The sequence below is a fragment of the Cyclopterus lumpus genome, chromosome 1 (assembly GCF_009769545.1).
Source record: "Cyclopterus lumpus isolate fCycLum1 chromosome 1, fCycLum1.pri, whole genome shotgun sequence".
Taxonomy (NCBI): domain Eukaryota; kingdom Metazoa; phylum Chordata; class Actinopteri; order Perciformes; family Cyclopteridae; genus Cyclopterus; species Cyclopterus lumpus.
The window spans coordinates 14612570-14636761 of record NC_046966.1 but is presented as its reverse complement, the minus strand read 5'-3'; the positions used below and the strand labels follow the sequence as shown (position 1 = coordinate 14636761).

Genomic DNA, 24192 nt, shown 5'->3' with positions numbered 1-24192 from the left:
AATAATAATAATATAGTAAAGCTGTTGTGTTTGAGTACAAATTTAACTGCAAAGAATAATTGATAATTAGCACATCTTTAATAAAAAAAAACGGTTCAACATGGAAACAGAATATAGTTTTTATTTTATTTAAAGGACAATAATAGATTAAATACAAGTTATAACACTATGATACTTAACTTATTAAAGGTTTCAGAACTTATTTTATTGCAGTCAACTAAACATTCACTACATCAACAAATTAAAACAAAGTTGTCCATTTTCTTCTACTGACCAACATAAAAAGACTATTTATATTATTAGAAATAATAGAAATAGTCAATACACAATAATTGACTAATGTTTAAGCACAGTCTTCCATTTCTTATTTCCTATACATAAATACAGAAATTGTGAGCTTCCAATAATGCAAGCTCCCTAAATATATAGAAATCTCAGCCTAGTGTCTGTGATGGGTTACATACATCCTAATAGTGTTTTAAACTGTAAGTCTGTCCACACTGCTTGCTACAGAACTATTGATCACATATTATTGATTATGAAAGCTTCAACCACCGCCTGAACCTTTTCAGGCCTGAATTTAATGATCGCTCTTTTTCAGTTTTTCTGTTGCGTGTTTGGGCTATCAAACGCAGTTTTTCTTTTTGGCCACTTGATGGCAGCAGAACTAACTGTATATACAACTTTGACCGTGTAAATGTTTTGATGACATCAGTGAGACTAAACTAATACGGTAAAGTTGCAGTCCTGAAAAACAAAAAGAATTATCTCAATTACTTGAAAACATAGTGTACTTGTAGAGAGTTCATCACTCAGGCACATTATTTCCATGGTTAATATTACAATTCTGATTAGTGCAGCTTTATATCTTGTGACTGCAGAGGCCACTGTAGTAAACAACCAACTGAGTTTCATTCAGCTGCACCAGCAGCCTGTAGTGATGGACCTGTGGAGTCGTGTTTGTAGGAAAAAGATCCATTTGGCGCCAGAGGTGGAGGGCATCACATTATGTCCTCAGCGGCTCTGAATATTTAAATTTTTTAGGTTTAATTATTTGTGATTTGTGAGTTTACGTCACGCTTAATTCCTGTTCATTTGCATTGTTGTGGTCCCTCTGGTAACCAAAAAAAAAACGTTCACATTCTATTACTGTATGATTATTCTCATTAATAAGTGTTTTACCATCATAACTACCGACAATTCTTTGGTAGATATGAGCCATTGTAGTGGATGGAATTCCCATTTTTCTATATTATATATTATACATCAATAATATGGCATACAGTACAGCATTATTGTCAGCTGTACTCTACAGCTGTAACATTTTGTTAATTTTACCTACTATTTTACTTATTGTATACCTACTTTTTAAATTATTGCATACAAATAGCACACACAGTTTTGTGGCATGAACCTTCAACCTTCCAAATGGCTATTGACCTTTTTAAAATTATAAAATGCTGTATTATATTCCAGTGTCTTATCACTACTTGCACAGTAGGCTACACACACATATGGTGATAGTTTGAGACAAAAAATAAATATCACTGTCTCTTTTCTCCATTCAAAAGCATGCTGCCCTTGAAATTGTTATATTAAACTGTGTTGGAGTCAAACATTTCTCCAAAACTTCCAGTAACACATTTGATTAACTTCATTGTAAACAAGTTAACAAGCCACCTTCAGGTAATCTCAGCCCAGTCTTTTGGTCTACTGATATTTGTAGCTTAAGCAGTAATTCTTTAGCCACCTTCCATTTTAAGTCAACAGAGTAAAGTTGTATCCACAGAATGAGTCAAATTCCTTTTTTTTTCTGTGTGCTATAACATTTCGATTATCACTTAGCCCAGTTGATAAATTCACAGGACCACAGACAAACACTCTCTCTGTTCCATCCAACTTTCCTCAGAGAAAGTTTGTCCAACCCTTGTTTCTATTCTCTATTCTATTGTAAAACTATGACTCCTCAATGACACAGAGGGGAACACATGTTCACCTTTAACTGCAATAAAACTCTTCTGAAAGTGATGAAATTAGCCGGACTGCCCTGTCACGCCTGAGACTGAGGGGTCTGTCTCACATTTCAGCTTCAGCGGAGGCTCTGTGGTGTCAGACGCAGACACATTTGAGGAGGACTGAGGAGGTTTAGGTGTATCAAAGCCCTTATCCATCCTCCCGTCTCCATTTACCCTCTCCTCCCCATGTCCTGGTGGGGACTCGTGTGTGCGCATGTGCTTGGCCAGGTGGTCATTACGCATAAACACTCTGGGGCATAATGAGCAGCTGAACTTCTTAGCACCAGTGTGTGTCTGAAGGTGGCGCTGCAGTTCATCAGAGCGTGTGAATCTCTTGCCGCAGAAGAGCCAGTTGCAGACAAACGGACGGTCCCCGCTGTGCCATCGCAGGTGAGCCTTCAGATGGGAGGTCTTGGCGTATGCCTTTCCGCAACCAGGGATGTGACAGTTGTGCATGTGCTTCCTCCTGCTGTCGTCAGTGCTCTGGCCCATCTGTTCAGCATGGACGCAGTTAGGGCAGCGACACGCAGCCTGGCCGGCGCCTCTGGAAGAGGAGCGGCGCTGGGGCTTGGGGCGGGCTGAGACGGCGTTCTCCTGTGGTTCCTCCAGGGAGAACGGTTCTTGCTGCAGCATTTCAGGGCCCAGTGGCTCCATCTTGAAGCCATCCTGGGTGAAGAGGTGAGATGAGTGTGAGGCTGGAGCGAGTTGAGCTGGAGGCAGGGTGCACAGCTGCGGGTCAGATCCGTAGGGCCCCAAAGAGTGCTGCAAACCCATGGAGCTCCCTGGATTTACTGAAGGCAAGCCGACACCCTGCCCTGTCTGCAGGTCTATCCAGCTCCCTGATTGGACGTCCCTGTGGAGGTCCCACCAGGAGGGGATGTTCATGTCTTCTGGGCTGCCGCTTGGTGGTGCTGTCCGTAACCAAGGCTCGTAAGGGTGGGCCATGAGAGAAGCTGGTGCAGGTGCAAGGCTGCTGATGGGGTCGCCGCTCAAAGTGTTTACTATTCTCTGGGTAATGCTGAGAAGATTAGCACATGGTAGGATGGTGATGCATCAAAAAAAACCTATAGAAAGAAAGAAGAGACAAACTGTTATCTCTTCAAATCTGTTATCAACTCAGCCTTTCTCACTCAGTTGTATTTTCTCAGTGAATTCACTTGACCACATGCAATGACTTTGAAGCCTTGAGGTCATTTTGATCCAGTCTGAAAGGCTTTGAAATGACTCGGCTTCTGCTGATCTAACGTTTCTGAACTTCAGAAGTGAGACATTCAGGCCTAAATCCTACTGTCGACAACATTTAAACCCTGGGCACACCGCCTTCATTGCCATGGATACTGCAGTTCTCACGCTGCGTGGCTGAGGAGACAGAAGAGAGGGGGAGACAGACGTGTCCAGGCAGAAGCCTGCCACATGCATCCGCTGCCAGGTACTTCCCATGGAGGACAGTCAAAGGCAAGCGCAAAGAAAACAACATCATTGGCCCTGTGCAGAAGCAAAGGCAGCAGAGGGGGGGGGGGGGGGGGGGGGGGATAAATGCTGGCGAGATGGGGGGAGGGACGAGAGTGATGTGGAGTGTTGACAGGAAAGCAGTTTGGTAAAATAAGAAGTTCCAGGGAGGTATGGCTGCAGGCCAAAGTCTATTTGTACGTCTCTGAAGTTTGTGAAACCTGGCAGACAGGGGAACCTGTTTTTTTATGAATCACACATGATTTACAACAGCCCTCCAGGCAAGTTACAAAAGGAGTATCTTGCACACTGGCGGCAGAAAGCGTCAACAGTTGCAGATTGACGGCATTCAGGAGCCTGAGAATGGGAGACCAGCAATGACATGAGAACAATTACTTTATGTGTATAATTATGGGCACACGCTCTGAAACAGCATCCTGTCCCCAACACACTCCAGGTATGTACAGTACACGTCTGCACACCAATTTCAGTCAGGAAGAGGAGGAGCTCTGATTTCTAAAGGTGACACAAAGCTTGTTAAAGTTGGACAAGTCTGTTGAAATCTATGACAAGAAGCTACCAGCCTGCAAGACCTGTACTCGGCTCCAAACATGTCCTAGCCCTAAACAATCTTGTTGATTTCCACCGCACCCCCATCCTCAAACATCTACAATTATCTTTACAGCAGGAAATAGTAAAGAAGGCTGACGCTTGTGAGGTTGGTGTCTAAGTCTTGAGATCACTAGTTGTGAAACCATATCTAACATAGCAAACTGCACAAGGTTGCCAGGAAAGAGGTCAAGTTCCAGTGGAAGACATACATCCTTTCTGTTATGTACTGTAGATCCATTTGAGGCCGGTGGAGCATGCATGTGCTTTCCTACACTCTGAGTGACAGCAAAGGACCCCCTCAGTAGATCTCAATTTGTTGAGTCAATACAGCCAAACAAAGAAGATTACACGTCAATCGCAAAGGTTCAAACCAACTCAGAGATGCTTCCAATTGCAATGAAATTGTAAAGCAATTAGTTTGGAATTCCCTAATGAAAGGCCTGGTGTTAAAGGTCAAGCTGATTTATTTTTATGTCAGCCTGGAGCCAGAGTTGCTGCTCTCTAATCTTTTGGGAATGCAACTCAGACACACAACGAAATGGCCCACTCTGCTCTTCCTGACATAACCGTAAACAGGGAAGACAGCAGCATCCTCCTCCATTCTCCAAAGTGCTGGGAGCGCCACAAGCTCCTCAGGGAAACAGCTGGCACAGAGGGGCCCTCAGGGGGACGGCAGCTTTGGAGGAGGAGGATGGTACAGAGCAATGACAGAGCTCTGGTCATAAAACCTGCCCGACCAAGACCCAGCACAGACCCCGGTTTACTAGTCTGCCATTTGGAAGAGGCACAGAGAAGGCGAAAACGTTTCTCTTGATTAAAAAGTAAAATAAAAACACTTCAATGAGTGCAATTTTCCTGAGTTTTGACCAACTTTGTTACACTCTTTGTTCTGATATGAGAGCCTAATGATTAGGGTGTCCAACATATGATTGCTTATTTCAAACTGCTAACCTGCTCGTCTAAACTTTTTCATTCATACATTTTGAGTTCCACTTTCAAAATAATTTACAGGCCCAATTTAATCCTCGTTCTTCCTGCTAGTCCCCCATTCTATCTCATCCCAGACGTAGAATAGCCAAGTTAAACGCTGACTGTCTGTGGACACTCCAGAAGTTTGTTTTAACCTGCTTAGAGGACAAGATGGATGGAGTAGATAAAGCACACCAATTTAACAGGGGGTCAGGTCATCTGTCAGACCAGTGTAACACGATGAACTTCAAACACTTTTCTGTTACAACTAAAGCTTTCTGACCTTTGCTAAGTGACCATGTGTGGAAAAATACTTGTGAACGCCTCAAAAATATACTAAAACAAACGCAAAGAAGTGGTGCATTGCCTAAAGTCTAACCCCACACAAACAAATCTGGTGGGTGCAAGAATGAGGAGGAACAAAATTGACTTTATATTAGAATTAATAAAATGCTTTGATTGGATTATAAATTGAAATGTCAGTTGCACAGCTAAGTGAAGGGTTAAGTGGCATGCAGAGCTGGAGAGGGAAGGCTAATTTTTCTTCTGCACTTTAAAACTGTATGATTAAGTGGAGACTAGAGATATTTCAGATATGGATAACGGCTTTAAAAGCGGAGTGATTTATCAGTGTCTGTGAGACACTTATTCAGTCAAAAGCACATTGCGTCTTCCGATTCATATTTTACTTCAGTACATACTACAGTTAATGTGACAACAGCCTTTAATAGCTTTTTGATGTTAGAATTTGATTTACGATCCAGATTGTCAAGATACGTATATGCAGTGGTGCAAAGTTACTCCAATAATGTATTCAAGGTCTGTCTTTACACTTTCTTTCTTTATATATATATGTGTGTGTGTGTGTGTGTATATATATATATATATATATATATATATATATATATATATATATATATATATGTGTGTATGTGTGTATGTGTGATATAGTACCTTTTTATTTTTTAATACAAAACATACAATGAGTGAAAACCACCTGCATTGTTTGAGATTAAACTACCCAACAGTCACTTCATCTTGACCATGTACAGTATTAAAGTACCACTTACATATTCATCAAACATCAATAATAATGATTCAATAATATGATACTAATACATTTATATTACCCATTCTGCTTATTGGTACTTTTATTTTTCAGTACATTTCTTTTGCTAATACTTGGTGACAATTGAATGCATGAATTGTATTTTACTTTGTGGGATTGCTACTTAACTGAAGTAAATTATTTGAATACTTCTTCCACAACTGCATTTATATCTTACCTTATCCGTCTTTGTATAAAATATGTTTAATATATTTTATCTATACCATATGGTTGTAAAATCCCTGAGCAACTCCCCGTTTTGATTCGCAGCTGGCCGGATCATTTGCTGCATTTCAGTCCCCTCCTCTCTTTTCCCATATTTCCGGTCTTTCTCCGCTATCAAATAAGGGCATAAAATGCCCCAAAATATCATTTTTTTAATTGTTATTAAAAAAGAAAGACTAGCACTTAATCAGTCAGCAGGGCTAAAATTGCATTTTTTTAATAACCCCTTTCTATTCAAAGATAATCAATTAGAACGACAATCAGACAGTCCGGATCGATGTACATGTAACACTAATTGAATGTGTATTGTCATATCCCATCATGTATACTTTGTAAATCACTGTTGGTCCGAAATAATCTTAATTCTAAATCTTATCCTTTGTTGCATTCACTACATATTTGTCTTTTAGTGACCATTCAGGAACTCCTTCTTGCTCCAGTTTTAAGTTTCACAGGGTCCCTGCAGAATCGTTCCTATCGGGAAAACAGTCTACTTCACAGGGAAAAAAGGAGCAATAATGACAAAATATATTATTTTAAAATAAACAGCAACAATGAGTATTGGAAAATCTTCTCAACTGCATTAATGTTCTTGATTCTTATTTCATTAAAAAAAAAAACAAGTGTGATCGTCCATACTTTGTTCATAATTTGCCTGTGAAACATTATTTCAATTAAGATGTTAAGACATACAATAATTATTTGTATGAGTAAACGATACATTAGGTTACATCCCATTGCCACTGACCCTTCTCAACTACAGGGCACCTACAGGTGCAGAGAACTGTCAGTTAAATATAATCCACACTTATTCAACCCTAGACTTTATATTTTACACATATTTGTGTTTTATCTGATAACATTAAATGTTTCTTTAAATTGTCCATTGTTTTTTGGAGAATGCATTAAAGAATGCTTTAAACTACATTCTCCAAAATCCAGTAGACAAGGACAATAATTATAACTTAAATTTAAAAATGTTTAGGTTTCGGAGCTCCTTTGTTTGTGTGGTATGTATGTATGTTTTTGTTTAGCATTAATCTACTAAATGTTATGTTTATTCGAAACCTACAGTAACGTTGTGTTTTTCTTTTGTCTGCGTTCAATATGAAATTACTTAGATTTTCTCATATATTGAGTTATAGTTCCAGTTTAATAAAAAAAAAATAGTAAGCAATGTCTTAATGTTATTAAAGAGCAGTTCATTAGATATAATTGTAACGCTTAATGTAGGTGGCAATGATGGCAAAGAAAGAAATCCCGATTTACCTGTTTGTCCTTGGAGCTACTGCTGTTATTTTCTTTTTGGAATACACGCACTTTGGTTGGAGAAACTTTATCTCGGTTCAGCTGCGCTGCTTCTTCCTTTCGTCGAAAAACGTGCGGAGAAAAATAATATCCTCATCATATTTCATCTGATTTTCTTCATCGCTGACGGTCCAACTGAGGCAACATTGGCTTTTTGGCGCACAGGTAAGCAGCGCTCTCAGTAGTGACAACCTTTATGATAGGCTGCGCGTCTTGAGTCCCTGCAGGCTCCGCCCCCTACTGGTGAGCTGTCTCCTCCTTTGAAGATGAGCCTTCTCCGCTCGAGGTGAGGAAACGGTTTGCTTGCGAGAACACGAGGCGCAATGGGACATTGTTAGAGTAACCATGTCCAATAGTTTTCTAAAGTTTGGCCTGGGTCCCTATCCAACCAATTGTAAGCTTCTATTAATTATATATATATATATATATTTTTTTTTTAAAGAAGCAAAATAAGATTATTAATAAGTTTAATTTCACTGTAATTATGTAAAGTAACAACTCAGTGGTGGAGAGTAAACGTAAACTGCACAGTAGGGTTTTTTGTGGGGTAATTAACTCATTTTACTTTATACATCTACTCCAATTTTAGGACATATTCAACTTTTTTCTTCACCCCATTTATTTGACAGGAGCGTTAGTGTTACTTTTCACTTTACAGACAAAACATACGATCAACTCATTACATATCATTGTTATAGATTCAACAAACCATTCAAATTAGTTTCACTCTGCAACATTAGTCTCCCACTTAAACGTTAATGCCTCCATAACAATGACTAATATATTCATAACTGACAGGGGTCATTCTGCATAACAAGTGCTTTTACTTTTGAAACTTTGCTAATACCTCTGCTGAGGTCAAAATGTTCAATACAAGACTTTTACTTGTGATGGAATATTTTTCTATTGGTATTGCTGCTTTTAGTTCAGTAAATGATCTGAACAACAAAAAAGAGGTGGGGTCTTTTTAAGAAGCAGGGCTGAGATCATGATGTGAGTTTGACAGTTTTTTAAAAATGTGAATGTACATCTAGATAAATATCATGAAGATTCAGAAACTATAGGTAAAAAGATAGGAACTTAGGAACAACTTTTTAGCATTACCATTATCAACATCAAGTCTACGCTAGCTTTTTCCAGTTAAAGTTTTTTGGGGGGGTCAAATTACAACTTCAGTTTTTACTGATTCCAAGTCAACAGGAGAGGTTGGGATCTGGTTGAAGAAATTAATGGGACACTCATAAGTATACTACTTTATTTTGCAGCACTTTTCTTTCAAAACTGTAAACCATTTAATGTCCAACATAAACAAAGACAAACTCAAGAGATTTGGAACCTCATCGTAATAATGTCTTACTTGACACTGTCGTGGTTACACTAGTGGACCCAATCTAGAGGAACCTTTGCACACTGTGACGCATTGGTGCAGTAACCTGGTCAGTGAAGCGACTGCAGCCTGTGAATCAGATATAGTTGAGACCAGGAAATCCTTTGATTGCGGACACTCCTGAGAGGTGGTTTGACTCAAGCCAAAACAGAGGTGCAATACGCAAATCTGGAGATCTTACTTAGCAGAAAACAGTGCACTGTTTATTGGATGTCCTGAACCACTCAGAGGATTAGCATGTGTATCTCCCGTTAGTATGAACTGTGTTTTTAAAGATGATTGAACTGCTACAAAAGGCTTATTGCACGTGCCAAATGTTTAAAATATCAGAATCGAATAGACTGCAGTGGCTTTGAATGTGCATCACACATGTAATAGTTTTTAACATCATCTTCCTTTGAGGGCTTTTTTTTTTATTTTGTCTCCTCACTGAGTTAATTCCTTTCCTGTCACGGCATGTTGGTGGAGCAGCTTCAAATCAACTGACAAACACAGACCACAGACAGGCCGGCGGGAAGTGACTTCCTACCCTCTCTGTTCCTCTTTCTCTAAAGCAAGTGCTAAGTTTGAACTGATTACACAACTGTCGGGTAATGAAAACACAGCAAATATTTTAAAAAAACTTTTCTCGATTCAGCACGCGCCTTGGCATATTTATACACACCTGCAAGTCAAAAAGAGTCATCACTCTAATCAGGAAATATTGTTTCTCAGAGCACATGTATTGGCCAGCAATGTACCAGAACACTGATTAGAGTTAAGCACATCAAAGAGCATTCGGATATAATTGCAAGGACAGACGGAAAATTCTAACATGACAAATTTGTTGCTGACGCATGTAAAACTTTTCCAAAATTAAATAGGTATGTCTCAGTATCTCATGTCTTTCAGTATAATGTACGTGTACACATAAAGGAGATCAGGCCTCCGAATGAAGACCACACACCACGTTTAAATGGTGTTTACAGACATCTTTAAATAGTCAAGCATATTTCCTCATGAATACAATGCAGCACAATCAGAAAGAGACTGCCTAACATTTAATTACAGTGCAAATTCAAGTAGGGGCTTACAAATTCTCCTAATGATTTAGATGTGTTTAGATAGCTTGTTTAACAGGGTTTTTTGTCTGTCACTGCTTGCATATTTTTTGGTATAAGAGTTGTTTGCTCTGTACATAAAAATGTTTGTGGTTCTTTAAACACTCTTGGAAGGAGGCTTGTCTTGAAGTACTGGCATTTACTCTTGTCATCAATCTAGCAAAAGCCCTGTCATGTCAATGTGGTGAAATACCATCTATTTATATAACTGTAGCACCTTTGACCTTTACGTGTTATGGCGGCAGTTGTTTTCAGAACCAAACCCTTCCACTACTTCTCCCTAATAGAAAGCACACACAATACTAATCAATCAATGTAAATGTCAATGCTTGCTACTCAGTATAAAGACCAAGAGTAAATAATACAGGGCGTGTCCATACAGATCACGCTGCAATTTGGAACAAATTAAATTTTAAAAGCGCCATAAATGCTAGTGGAAATGTTTTGCCACAAATTCATAATTACTTTTCATTTATATCATTTATTTTGAGCTGATGTCCCTCAAGCCACCATACTCTCTTAGTTTTTATAACTATTTTAATTTTGTGAGTTGTACTGCAAGATCTCAGTGTTCAGCAACACCAGACAAAAAAAATACTAATTTTGTACACCTTTTAATACAATTTGTAACTTTTCCAGCGTGAATTTCTATGTGTGTGTTCAATAAAGACTCGGCATTAGGTCTTTCACACAAGGCCCGGTTTTGCCATGTGTTTGCTGGCTGCTGGGTTCAGAGCACATCGAGCCTGGTTGAACTTTGGGCTTTCGTGGCGCCATGCAAGCCATTGAAAAATAATGGTCTTTAGCGCAGTGCCATTGTCTTATTCTCTGCAAGGCCCTTTATAGGAGTAGAATGATGAAAAGCTTCAACCATCGGATTTTATATATTTTAACTACAGACCATTTTGCCACCACTTCCTACCCGCCTATTTGCGGCACCCTTGCACGGACCACATTCATCTTCAGACATCGTTGATCTCAGCTACAAACCTGTAGTTCAGATTAAAATGAACATGTAGTTTCGTGACTGCGTCTTGCACGATTGTGACGCTAACCCAGACAGAAAAAGAAAACATCTGGAAAAGTACTCCAAAGCTCTTCTGTGGTTGCTGTAGGATTCTCTCCGACCATTTTGATGACACACACACGCACAGAGACCGGCAGGTGAAAACTATACCCGCGTGCGTCGCTGTAGCTGCTGGTAATGACGGCTGAACTAGACACACAACAGAGCAAACTGCTTAGTGTATATGACATGTGGCTGAAAAAGCAAGTGATACTTTTTTTGGTCCACTACTGTTTCAAACGTCAAGAATGAACTTTTACATTCATTCATTAAACAGTCCAACACTTTGGGAGTTAGATGTGTGTACTCTAAATATGACAAACAGATGACTGGAAACTAGTGGAAAGGTACTTATTTACATGGTATTTATTTCATTCATACAACAACAATAAATTAAGTAAAGTGTGGTTTGACAGGTTAGTCACCTGACCAGCCAAGCCATCGTTCAGCACATGACACATTGTGTAATGTTTTCACTTTTCCCAGATTAAGCATATAAGATTCAACGTGTTAATTAGTGAGCTGTAGTGCTGCAGGTAGATTTTTATTACTGTTGGACAGAGCCGTTCAGTAAATGAAGGCCACATGAGAGCAGTATCAATCTTTCAGCAAGAAAGCACATACGTGTCTTTCCAAGAATGTAAAGCCATACTTTTAATGTCTATATGACTAGCCAGTAAAAGAATAGTTCAACACTTTTTATTGCTGGAAGAAAAAAAAAGTCATACATACCCTAAACAAACTGTATCATTGTATCTTGCACTTTTAATTACAGTAATTAGTCAGGACATCAGTCTGTATTCACAAGCTCACAGTTTGTGTGCGATTGTATTTATGTGTGTACAACTTGGGACTTTCCTTAAAGGACAGGTGTTTTGTATACAAGATTCCCACCATATAAAGTTGGTTCTGATTCTGATTCACTGGCCTTTGGCTGGTTTGACTTGTCTCTAGTCCCACGGGAACCACACCGCTGTCCCAGACAAATCCTACTGCCAACACACCAGCCTCCAGAGAGCTAGGCCGGCTAAAGCCTCACTTCCCTTCCAGAGGCAGAAAAAATCCAAACAAAGTAAACAGTGAGCACCTAGTAGTCAACTTCCTTATCCTGGTTAATTATTCAAAATCCCGGAGGAGAGACCGGCCCACAGTTGTCTTCTGACTGAGTCACTTTTTTTCTCATACAGGCACTCACTCACTCACTCACCACAACGGCCCCCCTCTCCTCCTGCCTCCCCTTTCAACTTCAAACCCAGTCATTTCTGCAAGCTGCGCTTTGATTGTACCAAACACCTGTATTTTTCGAGGAGAGACTTCCTTGCGAGCCCCCGCCTCCCATCTTTGATTGTTAAACAGCAGTGGCGCCGTCATTACTGTCTGTGCGACTGATGCCGCCCAGCTTCCCCTCCCATCTTCCACTTTTAACCGGAACTTTAATTGCTCAGAGAAAATTTGAATGCTTTATTTTATCTAATTTTCAAAAAACCTTTTTTTGCGTGTGTTAAGTGTTGTTAAACTTTAAATGTACCTTGCTGGATTTACTGGATGAACTGGATATGATCACAGATTTCCTATAAACAGAGAACTCGTACCATAATGTCCTTTTTTTAAATTCAGAGCTTAAAGTTACTAGTAGTTAGATGGACACAGACTCCGGACTTTTCTTTTTCTCGCTCACCAGTAATCCTCCAGGAAGACAGACAGACAGACAGACAGACACTTACACACCACACACACACAAACTTTGCAGCAGTAATACCATGCTTTATTAGACGGCTTCTCCTGCCATCCTGTCTCCCCTCTCAGATTAATATCCTCTGGGCTTCTCACCAGCTGTTTCCGTCTCATAACACCCCTCATCTTCCTCCAGCCGGCCCTCCGCTTCACATGGCAGGGCTTACAAACTGGGCCACAATGCCTGCGTGGCTCTAGGAGAGGTCTATGGCTTAGCAGTGTGTGTGTGTGTGTGTGTGTGTGTGTGTGTGTGCGTGTGTCGATATGTGAGTGCAACAAGCAGGATGAAGGCTGGATCTCTTGTCCACGCAACTGAAAACAGCCACTTAAAGAAGGACAAACACAGACAGTCTTAATTTGATGCATTATCTGGATTTGTTGTCTAGAAGTTTTTTGTTAATGGTGCAGCCACTTCTCCGCAGGTTCAAAACATAATATAATATACGTTTTTACAGAACAAGCAAAGGTCAAAGAATCTATAGTTAATCTCGGCTTTGCTTGATTAAATCTGTGTTTTAAATCCATTTTCATCAGTTCATCACTCAACACAACTGTTTGTTGTCAACGTGATTTGATTTATTGGTGTATTTACAAGCTTTTTTCCCCTTCTCTTGTCTGTTATAGTTTCACTGTGTCTGTGCTTGTTTCTGTGCTTGAGCGTGTGTGTGTGTGTGTGTGTGTGTGTGTGTGTGTGTGTGTGTGAGTACTGTATATGTGTGCGAGGTCTCGCTTGGGTGTGTCTGCCTTTGGCTCAGGTGGGTGTTTACTTCTCATGGTGTTTTTACTGTTTGTGTGCAAGGGCAGACAGGATGTGCGGTGCTTGTCAGCATGCGCCAGGAGATGAAAGGCCGGAGAGGGTGTGGAAGAAGCCGAGTGCCGTTCAGGTAACAGGTTGTCTTTACAGAGTATTCAGTCCTGTTGCCTTCAGCATTCCTAGTGAGCCACGAGTGAGCACCACTCACCACCAAGCTGCTTCAAAAACTAACTCAACACCTCCTACAAATCTGGCCATAACTGAATGCCAGTAAGGTCCAGGTGCTCGATCACAACACACCAACATTAGTCAAACATTTCGGAGCAGCTTGGACGGCGCTCCTTGTTTCCTATACGCTCAGGTGTGCGTGTGAGCTGTTATTACTCGACTGCCAGAAAAATTATCGCCTCACCGAAAGACACACGATGCATCAGTTTTAAGAATGGGGCCTACTGGCTTGCATATTGATGAGCAATAGCTACTGATACAACAGCAGTCTGATTTGAACGTTGACATACTAAGAATGCTGTAAAGTCACTGCAATGCAGTCGGGCAGGTTTACGTTATTAGAGTTATTACTTACAGCTGGTACATCGTTGGCGTTCTCTATTGTCTCATCTCTGGTTCTCAAAGGGGAAGTTATTAGTTTGACTCCATGCTGTCTGTTTACTGTTCAGTCGATGGAATTATTGTGAACATCAACCAGTAGTTCTCTACCTCCACCAAAACAAAGAAGTGAAAGCAATTGTGTTATCAGTGCTCACAACATTACAACATTTGCTTTCACTTCATTATTCAGTCAGACATCATGTGTTGTCTAATTTCGGTTTTGGAAGAAGTTTTGCCCGAACCGATCACTACTGAGTGACACATCTATTCTGGGAAGTCATTTTCAGCAGACACATCAGCAGCTAGCTTTAGCCAGCGGTTAGGAGCCGTTAGCTTAGAAAACATTTAGGAATGCTTGGCTACTTGGGTGCAGCTCAAGCTAAAAACACAAATTGTATATATAATCTCTTAATACAGTTGATGTGACAAACTTGTTAGCAAACAGTTGCCTATTTGCACATCCAAAAGAACAACATTAGCCTTGTGCTGTGTTTCTGTCACCTGTCCAATAGTCATCCACCTGCTTTTTAGCTGTTTTGGTCTACACCAACCCCTGAGTGAAATGGTAGCGCTTTAGCAGCGGAATACTCTGCTGTATTTACTCTCTAGTTAACGGTGACCAGACGTCACGTTTCGTCCAGGGTTTTAAAATAGTAATACTTTACCTATTGTTTTCAGCGGTTACATAAACGCTTATCTGTTTCTGTAATGTAACGTCTGAATTAAACACTGATTTGTCTGTAGCCTATGTGTGTTATTCAATGTGTCGTTGTCAAGGCTGTTGCTATGACGCTCTTTGGCTGACAGGCCAGAAGAGAAAGGCAGAAATTCTCCACGTCTGAAGAAGAACATAAGTTTGAAACTTCACAAAATAAATTGCACTTCAGGTGTAAGGACCTTTATTTACATTTGCATTGTGGTCTTCTTTTGGTCCAGCACCTGCCTACAACAGTTGTTGAGGTACTTTACTTGAGTATATCTATTCTATGACAATTTACTTCCACTCCACTACAGTGGTGAACATGTTTTAGTAATACTTTGTTGATCATTCAAAAGCCATTAACATGGTAAACTTTTTGATTGCCAGGTTAGGGAAAGTCCTGTCTTTATAGATCTTTTTAGTTAGCTTATAATCAGAGTAAAGGATTCAAATCTAATACTTACAACACCAAAAATATAAGCGAGTCAAGGTCAGACGTTTGTCCAGCTCATGAACTCATGCTATAATATGATGGAACAATATTTTTCTTCTCACTATTTTATTTCATTTTTCATACACAATGAATGTGGTAAAAGGGTCTAAATGAAACGGTAAAAACTTCTTCTTTTTGTTAAAGTTTCCCCGTGAACTGGAGTGAATTGACGCATTATAACCGTGTTGGCTGGGAGGTTGCAGCCCTGACTAACTCGGCGGAGGAGAGGCAGACTCCTGGTGAGAAGCTACATCACGATGCAGGGGAGCTTTTCACAAGTGTGGACTGGACGTCTGCGTGAGACGGTGAGCGGTGCTTGTGGCCAGACGAGACGAGACCTTTAAGTACATACCTTGGGATTTCTCGGTCACGTGACCCGGTAACTCCAACCTGCCTTCTCACAGCCCGCCGCCCGCCTCTCACCATTGAATAAAAAGGTAAACATGTTCTATAGCAGCATTCACTGACTAGATATAGTGCACAGAATGTTCGCCCTGAACTTCACGGTTTTACTTAAACCCCAAGAAAAAAAAGGCGGAATGACACGAATCGACAGGCGCGTCGCGGAGAGACGCGAAGGGACAGGCGGTGAGGGCACTTTGCTCCTAAAGGCCTTATCTGTATTAAACAACGACCACAAGTCGAGCTACCGCCCCCTCACCCCACCCCCACCCTCCATGGGCTTCATCCGCGATCGGCGCACTTTTGGCGACGTTATTTCCAGATTGAATGCGATTCTTTGTCGCCAATGCGCGACGAGAGATATCATAGACAAACGTGGCGGTCGGATTTGTGAAGATTACAGTCAATAAAGTGCTGTGCACAAGACTGCCTCATAATCCCTGTGTGAAAGGGATGGGCAGTGCACCGGCGATATCTGACTTTCCGCTAAAAGCTGGGTGGGTAATGGAGGGAGACTCTTCCTCTCGACTCCACACGTGCACATTATGGTCAACAGGGTGTAGTCTCACTTGGGTTGAATGTCAAACGCGTTGTCAGACTCTTGTGATTAGTTTGTGTACACAGTTACTTGGCTGAATCGGTGCGTATTGTACATGTCACCACTTTAAACTCGTCCCCAAGAGCCATCCAGACAGGTTTCCACCCACTTGACGTCGTTTTTTTCCTGCTGTTTCTTTATTGCAGGATGGCTGAGGTTCCCATGTCATGTGATTGTTTTGTCTCTTTGCCTCCTGGCTCTCGCGATGACCACGTTATTTTTGCGAAGAACGCAGACCGTCCCCGAGATGAGGTGCAAGAGGTGGCCCACTACCCTGCAGAATCTCACCCTCCAGGCTGCATGCTGGAGGTAAAGCAGTCCTGGACCCCTGCAGTCTTGAACCACATCTGATGCTGCTACTGACTGACAATAGGCCGCATGAATCATTGAAAGAAATACACCTTTATAGATATACTGCATACTTACACAGCCTGGTGTATTGCAGACAATGCTTTTCTCTTGAGTAAAAAGAAAAAGGGAAAACCTGAAGACTTTCAACTTGGAATACACTGGTACTAACAGAGTTGATATAATTATATAGTCCTGCAGTTTAGGTTTTAATGGTCCAGGTTTTGACATGTATTCCTTTGAGATTTCTGCCTCAGCCTAAATACAGTTACGGTAAAGGTTATTTATTATGTTGGATACACTTAAAGGTTCAACTTTAAATAAAATATAAAAAACGGACAAATAACATCCTTTTTGTTTTAGTAACTTAAACATTTGTCTAATCAGGGGAATAATTTCAATTTGCAATCAAGTCGTGATGCAAATGTTTAAATTATGCACAAATTCACCAATATCTGTTCTTAAACTGCAATTGGACAAACTTCATAATAATAGGAACATTTGTCTACTTTTCATACTGAATGGGACAAATGGATGCCTTGATTTATCTTAGAGAGGCCATATATCGGATGGTGTTGCAGATGTGTGAAGCAGGGGCTGATAAGATTACTTTATGTACAGCAAGAGGAAGTCATTTTGAACTTTGAGTTGTACTATGTAAGTGTTTGTCCAATACATGTCAGCATTGCATACTGCATAAGGTACACTGAAATTGTTTGTGCAATGCAAAGGGACCGTAGTTTAAACAACAGCATTCTTTTTTCTCAGTCTCTGTTTTTTTTTGTCTGCAGTGCACATACATCCAGATCCCACAAGTGGAGCTGACCCACGCTGTCATCCTCAGCAAACCTGCCTGGATGTGGGGCGCTGAAATGGGAGCCAATGACCAGGGGGTCTGCATCGGGAATGAGGCCATCTGGACCCGAGAGCCCATCGGCTCCGGAGAGGCTCTGCTGGGCATGGACTTTGTCAGGTGAGCACAGAAAACCGTTTGATACTGTATTGATTAAAAAAAATAAAGAAATCTTCAGATCTGACTGGAAGCAACTATTATCTGCACCCTAATTAAATACAGTTTGGATTTTGTATATTCAGTATAACTAAATACAGTTTGGATTTTGTATATTCAGTATAACTATTAACTTAATCCTCGCTTTGATCGGAAGGGTGTGTAGATTACCGTGAGCATGTTATGACAAGTGTAGTAAATGCTGTTGAAGCATAGTACAGCGGCGCTTATCTATTCATCTCTGTATATAAAAATAGCCGTATCATTTCCTCTAAAATACATGGCGGAGGAGCGTGTAAGCATTGCCTCCAAGCTTGACTGGTCTTCAGGGTTAGTTCAAAAGACTAACAATAAATACATAGATCAAAGTATATAAAGGCTTGACAATGAAAGAATAACATGTATAACTACATAACTAATGCCCTGTCGAGAAAGACTTAATTCTTTTGAAGTAATCCTGCATGATTTGTGATCATCAGACTTGGGTTGGAGCGTGGCGACAGTGCCTGGTCAGCGCTGACGGTGATCACCAGCCTCCTGGAGCAGCATGGCCAGGGGGGGCAGTGCAAGGAAGACACCGTGCCCTTCAGCTACCACAACACCTTCCTCCTGGTGGACCGTAACGAGGCCTGGGTCCTGGAAACTGCTGGAAGGCTGTGGGTGGCGCAGAAGGTCACAGGTAAGCATGGAGGGTTAAAAATCGAGTGTGCAGAGGGAAGGGTACTTGTATAGCAGAGGTGGGGCCAGGCTATTGATTTAAATATCACAAGTATGTTTCAAGTCTTCCCCCAAGGACAAAGGCTAAACCAGACAAAGATTATGCATCAAGTGCTCGGCATTCAGACATGTCAAACACATTGCACCTGCTAACAGACACTTTCTTTCTTTTCTCAGAGGGTGTGAAGAACATCTCCAACCAGCTGACCATCGGGACGGAGGTGTCCGCAGAGCACCCAGAGCTGCGGCACGTGGCCCAGGCTCAGGGCTGGTGGAGCGGTGAGGGGGAGTTCAACTTCGCTCGGGTGTTCAGTCCCGAGAACCCGCCTGCCAGGATGGAGCTGGCAAAACAGCGCTATAAGGGAGGCACAGAGCTACTTCAGCAACATGACGGTGAGAGGGTAGTCAAGTCCTACACTTCCCAGAATGCTTGTGGACACCCCATACAACATTACTGTCAATGCAGGTATAGACAGCAGTGATTGAAATAGGATAGTCACAGTTTCTGTCTCTCTCCTGCGATGTCTCTGGTCTCAGGCTCAGTGACAGCAGCTGTGATGATGTCCATTCTGAGGGACAAGCCCAGTGGTATCTGCATGGATTCTGGAGGTTTCTGCACCACAGGCAGCATGGTATCTGTCCTGCCCAGAGACACCAGCCAGCCCTGCATCCACTTCTTCACTGCCACCCCAGATCCCTCCCGGTATGTAATGAACTAGATTATAAACATTTGTTCAGACTATATAATGAACCATGTACAGTATATCACAACATGTTCCGGAATGAAATTATAATTAGTCTATTCTGCCACACTTTATAGCCACTGGAAACACAAAACTGTAGTAATCCCTTCAATGTGCTGTTCTAAATTTCTCGTGTCTTATGCAACACTTCTATAAGATAGGAAAACCTCTCTATCACAAATATATAGCCAAATATAAGGCTAAAAGATATATGAATAACGCATTATTTTCTGTGTACATCTGGCCAAAAATACGAATCAACGCAACTGATTGATCGAACTAGACACTTTTTCAAAGCTTTGTTCCAATGTTATGTATATGTTTTAAATGTTGTAAGGCTGTTTAGACACTGTTGTTTCACGTCAGGCACTCCCATCAAAAGGGAACAAACATGTTTTAAACGTTGGACTCTGCATTTCTTTTGTTACACCCACTGCATGTAATTATAAGGAATGACAAGAGGAGAACCTTTTATGACAGAGGTTCACCTTTGACATTTATATTCAGAATCAGAATCAGCTTTATTTATTTATTATTTATTAACCTCCTCACAGTTGAGTGTCCAGGTATCACTAACAGGGCATGAACTGGGTTCAACTAGCACTCCAGTGTACATTGTGATCGAAACTTCTCACACACTGTGAGTTAATACATTCCAAAGACACACCTTAAACACGCCCTGACTGCCACTGGGATACCTGAGTACAGTTAGGAAAACAAAACAAAACAAACAAACAAAAATAAAGAAAACTATTTCGCCCCAATGGGAAAACCAATATCTTTTTGCCCACTATCGGCTCAATCAAAAGAACCCTCCCAAAAAACTGAAATACATGAAAACAATTAACAACACACACATTCAACTGGATTAAAAAACGACACACAGAAAACCTGCACTCTTGTCTTACCTCCACGCCAACATGGCGCCCACCTGCTAATATTCTTTCCCTCCACATCTGTAGCTTTTTCTTCATTCTGTCTCCACTTTGGGTCAATGAGAGTTTCTGTATCTGTCTGTTTTTCTTTCCTGTCCCTACTCTTACCCTGGTAGGTCTATATTCAAGCCTTTTATCTTCTCGGACTTTACTACTCCTGTGCTGAGGGTGGTCTCCCCACAGTTCGGCCTAGATGACCCTGTGAGGAAGCAGCCTCGCTTTCAGAGCCAGGTGGACCGAAGACATGACCTGTACAAGGCCCACCAGGTGGCGCTGAGCACCATGGAGGCCAACCCGGTGGGCACTGATGGGTGACTTGGGTCAATGATTGTGATGTGCAGACCCTGGCAGACTTGGAAGCTCATATTCATTTAAAAAATACATCCAAAGCAGAATCGATTTGGTTGAGGGTTGAAGTTGTTAATGATAAATTACAGGCGAGTCGCACACTGACACTCCCAGGGCAGAGCAAAGCACAACAGGACCTCACAGTTAGTGCACACAAGACACATGGCATGAGTGTAGACTAAACATCAACAGACCACAAGAACACATTCAAAGCCAAAGAGCAGGGTTTCAATCATGACTACCTCACGACCTCACGGAAGGTATTAGTACTTCAAAACAAAGTGACATTTTCCATTAAAGCCATTCAGCTGACTATCATGTGTTTTAACCAGTGTTTAATATTATTATTATATAATAATTGGAATATTAAAAAGTGAGGTGACAGTCACAGAAAGACCAATCTGCTGTTTACAGACACACAAGAATCTGGTGTCGTAACCAAATTCCCAATTTACGTGAAAACGCTAATGGCCCTCTGTAGAGGCATGTTTGGTTTGTCCCTACTTGGCAACTGTGAAAAAAGTACGGCCGACTTTGAATGAGGTTAAAGTGGCTTAATTTAAGGAAACAAAAACACAACCATTCTTATTTTCAGATGATTATGCATGAAAGAAAACATACTTATAATAGTTATATTCCATTTCTGCAAATAAGTCCCCCTAAGTGCCACACACTGTTCCTTTAAGTACATTGGACCTTTACATGTTGGCTTAAAAGTTAGTATAGAAGTTTATTATAAACTTTGCAAACAGTAGTCTGAAAAAACAATAAGGTCGATTTAGTAACTTTTTGGGAGCTTCCTTTCATATCTCATGTTTTTTGGACAGAAGAAGAAATGTCTGAGTCTGATATAAATAGGACTAAACACATTCATGTTTTTTCTAAGCGCAAATACATGCCAATTTAAAAACATTTACATAACTAACGAGTATGAATATTACAACAACCAACACTTTTTCACCTGACAAATCTTTACACAGGTGAAAAAAAGTTACATAGAAAGGGATCCTGCTAAACCCTTTTTTCACATGTTCTTGAGTCAAGAACAGAGACAGACAGGAGATAAGTCTATTTAGATCAGACTTGGAAAAATGGACCACCAGGTTATTTTTCCTCACTCCGTAGTTTTATTTTTCGTTAGTGAAGTTTCATTGGCTGGGGCATTTCAATGTTTGCTTGATGTAATTTGGTGCATGGATTTCATCATTTCATACTTTGTACAAAGCAGTTAAGTGAATAGATGTTTTTGCAAACTAAATGCAAAACAGTATATTCAGCCAATTAGTATAGAGTACATTTTGTACATCATCAGTATGTATTCTGGAATTGGAAGTCAACTGTTGCCTGCAGTTTCGGTGAGCAACAAGAGTATGTAGTAGACACCCAGATTAGCCTGTGGAGTAAATGGAGGTGAGTGATAGCCGGTGTGCAACTACTATCATTTAGTCTGCACCTCCCACCACAGACGCCTGGTAGAATTTGACTCAGGACTTTCAAAAGGCTAAGAGAGATCTGGATTCTCGTAAAAGTATGTGATATTTCATACAGGGCCTTGGCCATAGTTTAGGATTCAGATGAATGACTCCATGTTAAAAAATACAAGATGTAAATACTATTTGACCCAGGTCTTACGGTTGTTTTGACATCTCTCTGTCTTTTCCTCTCTGTGTGTCAGGACGAGGGTTCAGCTGTCTTTGAGATTCTGAGGGAACTGGAGTCGCAGTGTCTGAGCGAGATTTCAGCCATGCTGAGTGGAGAGATATCAGGAGAAGAATTGGGGGACTTGTTTTTTGATTCCGTGGACACAGAAATCAAGTTTTACCAGTGAGGAGGTGGGAGGCTTCAGGAGCTGAATGTGGTGTTGTATCGTGCATGAACGTGTTCCTATTGTTAAAGGAAAACTTTAGACTGCAACTTGGGAGCAGAGAAACCCTGCAGAGAGGATTACTGTAATATAGTGATACATGTCCATGACTATGATAATAGAATGACTTTCACTAGCACTATGGATTAAAGAATACATTGGGTCGGGTCATGAACCAGTAAAAATAATGTTTAAAAGTAGGAAGAGTTGAGCTTTCTATGTGTTGTGTTAACTTATGTCTGGTCCTTGCATAACTTAAGAACACACTTGATAACTTGAGTCAAACACAATTGGATGATGATTTGTAAAATCTTGGAAAGAACAGACTATGCAGGTACAGAGGATTTAAATAGCTTATCTCCTAACTGAGTATGAGACCTATTTAAATCCTCTGTACCTGCATAGTCTGTTCTTTCCATGATTTTACAAATCATCATCCAATTGATGTTTGACTCAAGATATCAAGTGTGTCATCACAATCAACTTTACTGCTGAAACCGGGATATAACTGTTGCAATACTGCAGGATCAAGGTCCGGCCTGGACCTTGATCCTGCAGTATTGCAACAGTTATATTGTGTGTGTTTTTTTCCAGCAGTATTTGACAATGTTCTAAAAGTAAAGCACGTAAAACAAACATAAGAGAGTAACAGCCTTTCTACAGTTAGGCAGTAAGATCAAAAGGTTGAAGCCCTTATGATAACTTAAATGTTGTGAAGTTTTTTTGCATGCAAATATAGAAATAGCCCTGTGTGGAAATGTGATGGTGTTCCCAGGGAAGTTCATTAAATGCTTAACATGCATGCTGTGTTTAACTGTTGTCTTTTACAGCGCCCTCAGGTGGACATCCCTATTGCTAGCAGAGTTGCAGGAGAAGGCCTCGGTTAATAAGACCCCATGTTCCTCATCTGATCGGGCTCTGCCTCACTCACACAACACATATCCATCATTAACTCAGAAATGTATCATTTGCATCACCGAGGGAGCAATGAGTGCACTTCATTAGTGATTATAATGATCTTTGTAGACTACACAAGCGCCATGTAGAGCTGTGTGAAGTTGCACAAATGGGAGTGTGGCTTTTGTCTAACATTTTGTTTGTTGCAAATGAATGGGTTGTCATTTGATGGCTACCGGTTGGGAAAGATCTATTAAAGAATGTGCATATTCTGTTCTGTGTGAGCTGTGAGCTTCCTGGCCACTGTATTTGAGCAGCTGTTGGTATTGGTAATGCTGGAGTATGTCTACTTTACATTTTCTCTCAGTTTCAGCCCTCTGTCCAGACTCAAACAATGTTTTTACAAGCAATACACAACTTTAACAGTAACAATTCAACACGTCTTAATCCTACTATTTCATCATCCCTATGCCTTGCTTGAAAGAGAAGTGGATTATGCTTTGTTTTCGGAATTTATGTCACTACTACCTTACTGGCATTAATTGCAAAGTAATATAAAGTCTTCTCTCTTTTTTTGTATTAGTCCAACTGCTTTATGTGAAATTGGTATTCAAGTGTCCCATTCGAGCCATGACAATATGATAGTGAGTTACCATGTGCTTGAAACTAAAATTGCTAAAAGGCATTCAGACATTATTTATTTTATGATTTACAACTGTGCTTTTCCTACTGTGACGTGTAAAAGTGCCTTCTATAAATATAGGATGGTAGACAGTTACACATTACTTCTATATGTGCAGCT

At 40.7% G+C, this 24192-nt stretch overlaps 2 protein-coding genes across 4 annotated transcripts; one reads left to right on the top strand and one right to left on the bottom strand.

Moving 5' to 3' along the window:
• Positions 1 to 105: 105 nt before the first annotated feature.
• LOC117736386 (transcription factor Sp6-like) lies at positions 106 to 7872 on the bottom strand. Its single transcript, XM_034541695.1, has 2 exons — positions 7648 to 7872; positions 106 to 3079 (listed from the first exon to the last, which is right to left on the bottom strand). The coding sequence occupies exon 2, from the start codon at positions 2958 to 2960 to the stop codon at positions 2034 to 2036; it is 927 nt and encodes a 308-aa protein (XP_034397586.1). The 5' UTR covers positions 2961 to 3079; positions 7648 to 7872; the 3' UTR covers positions 106 to 2033.
• Positions 7873 to 13759: 5887 nt separating this feature from the next.
• scrn2 (secernin 2) lies at positions 13760 to 23662 on the top strand. 3 transcript variants are annotated; one of them, XM_034544860.1, is made up of 10 exons: positions 13760 to 13857; positions 15674 to 15966; positions 16676 to 16838; positions 17669 to 17850; positions 18366 to 18565; positions 18781 to 18996; positions 19141 to 19306; positions 20398 to 20578; positions 22305 to 22461; positions 23324 to 23432. In XM_034544860.1, the coding sequence occupies exons 3-9, from the start codon at positions 16677 to 16679 to the stop codon at positions 22455 to 22457; spliced, it is 1260 nt and encodes a 419-aa protein (XP_034400751.1). In that variant the 5' UTR covers positions 13760 to 13857; positions 15674 to 15966; position 16676; the 3' UTR covers positions 22458 to 22461; positions 23324 to 23432. The 3 variants fall into 3 exon arrangements, with proteins under 3 accessions (XP_034400751.1, XP_034400759.1, XP_034400742.1); XM_034544851.1 differs by lacking the exons at positions 13760 to 13857; positions 15674 to 15966 and adding an exon at positions 16270 to 16428; XM_034544868.1 differs by lacking the exons at positions 13760 to 13857; positions 15674 to 15966; positions 20398 to 20578; positions 22305 to 22461 and adding an exon at positions 16269 to 16428 and having other exon boundaries at positions 23324 to 23662.
• Positions 23663 to 24192: the final 530 nt, after the last annotated feature.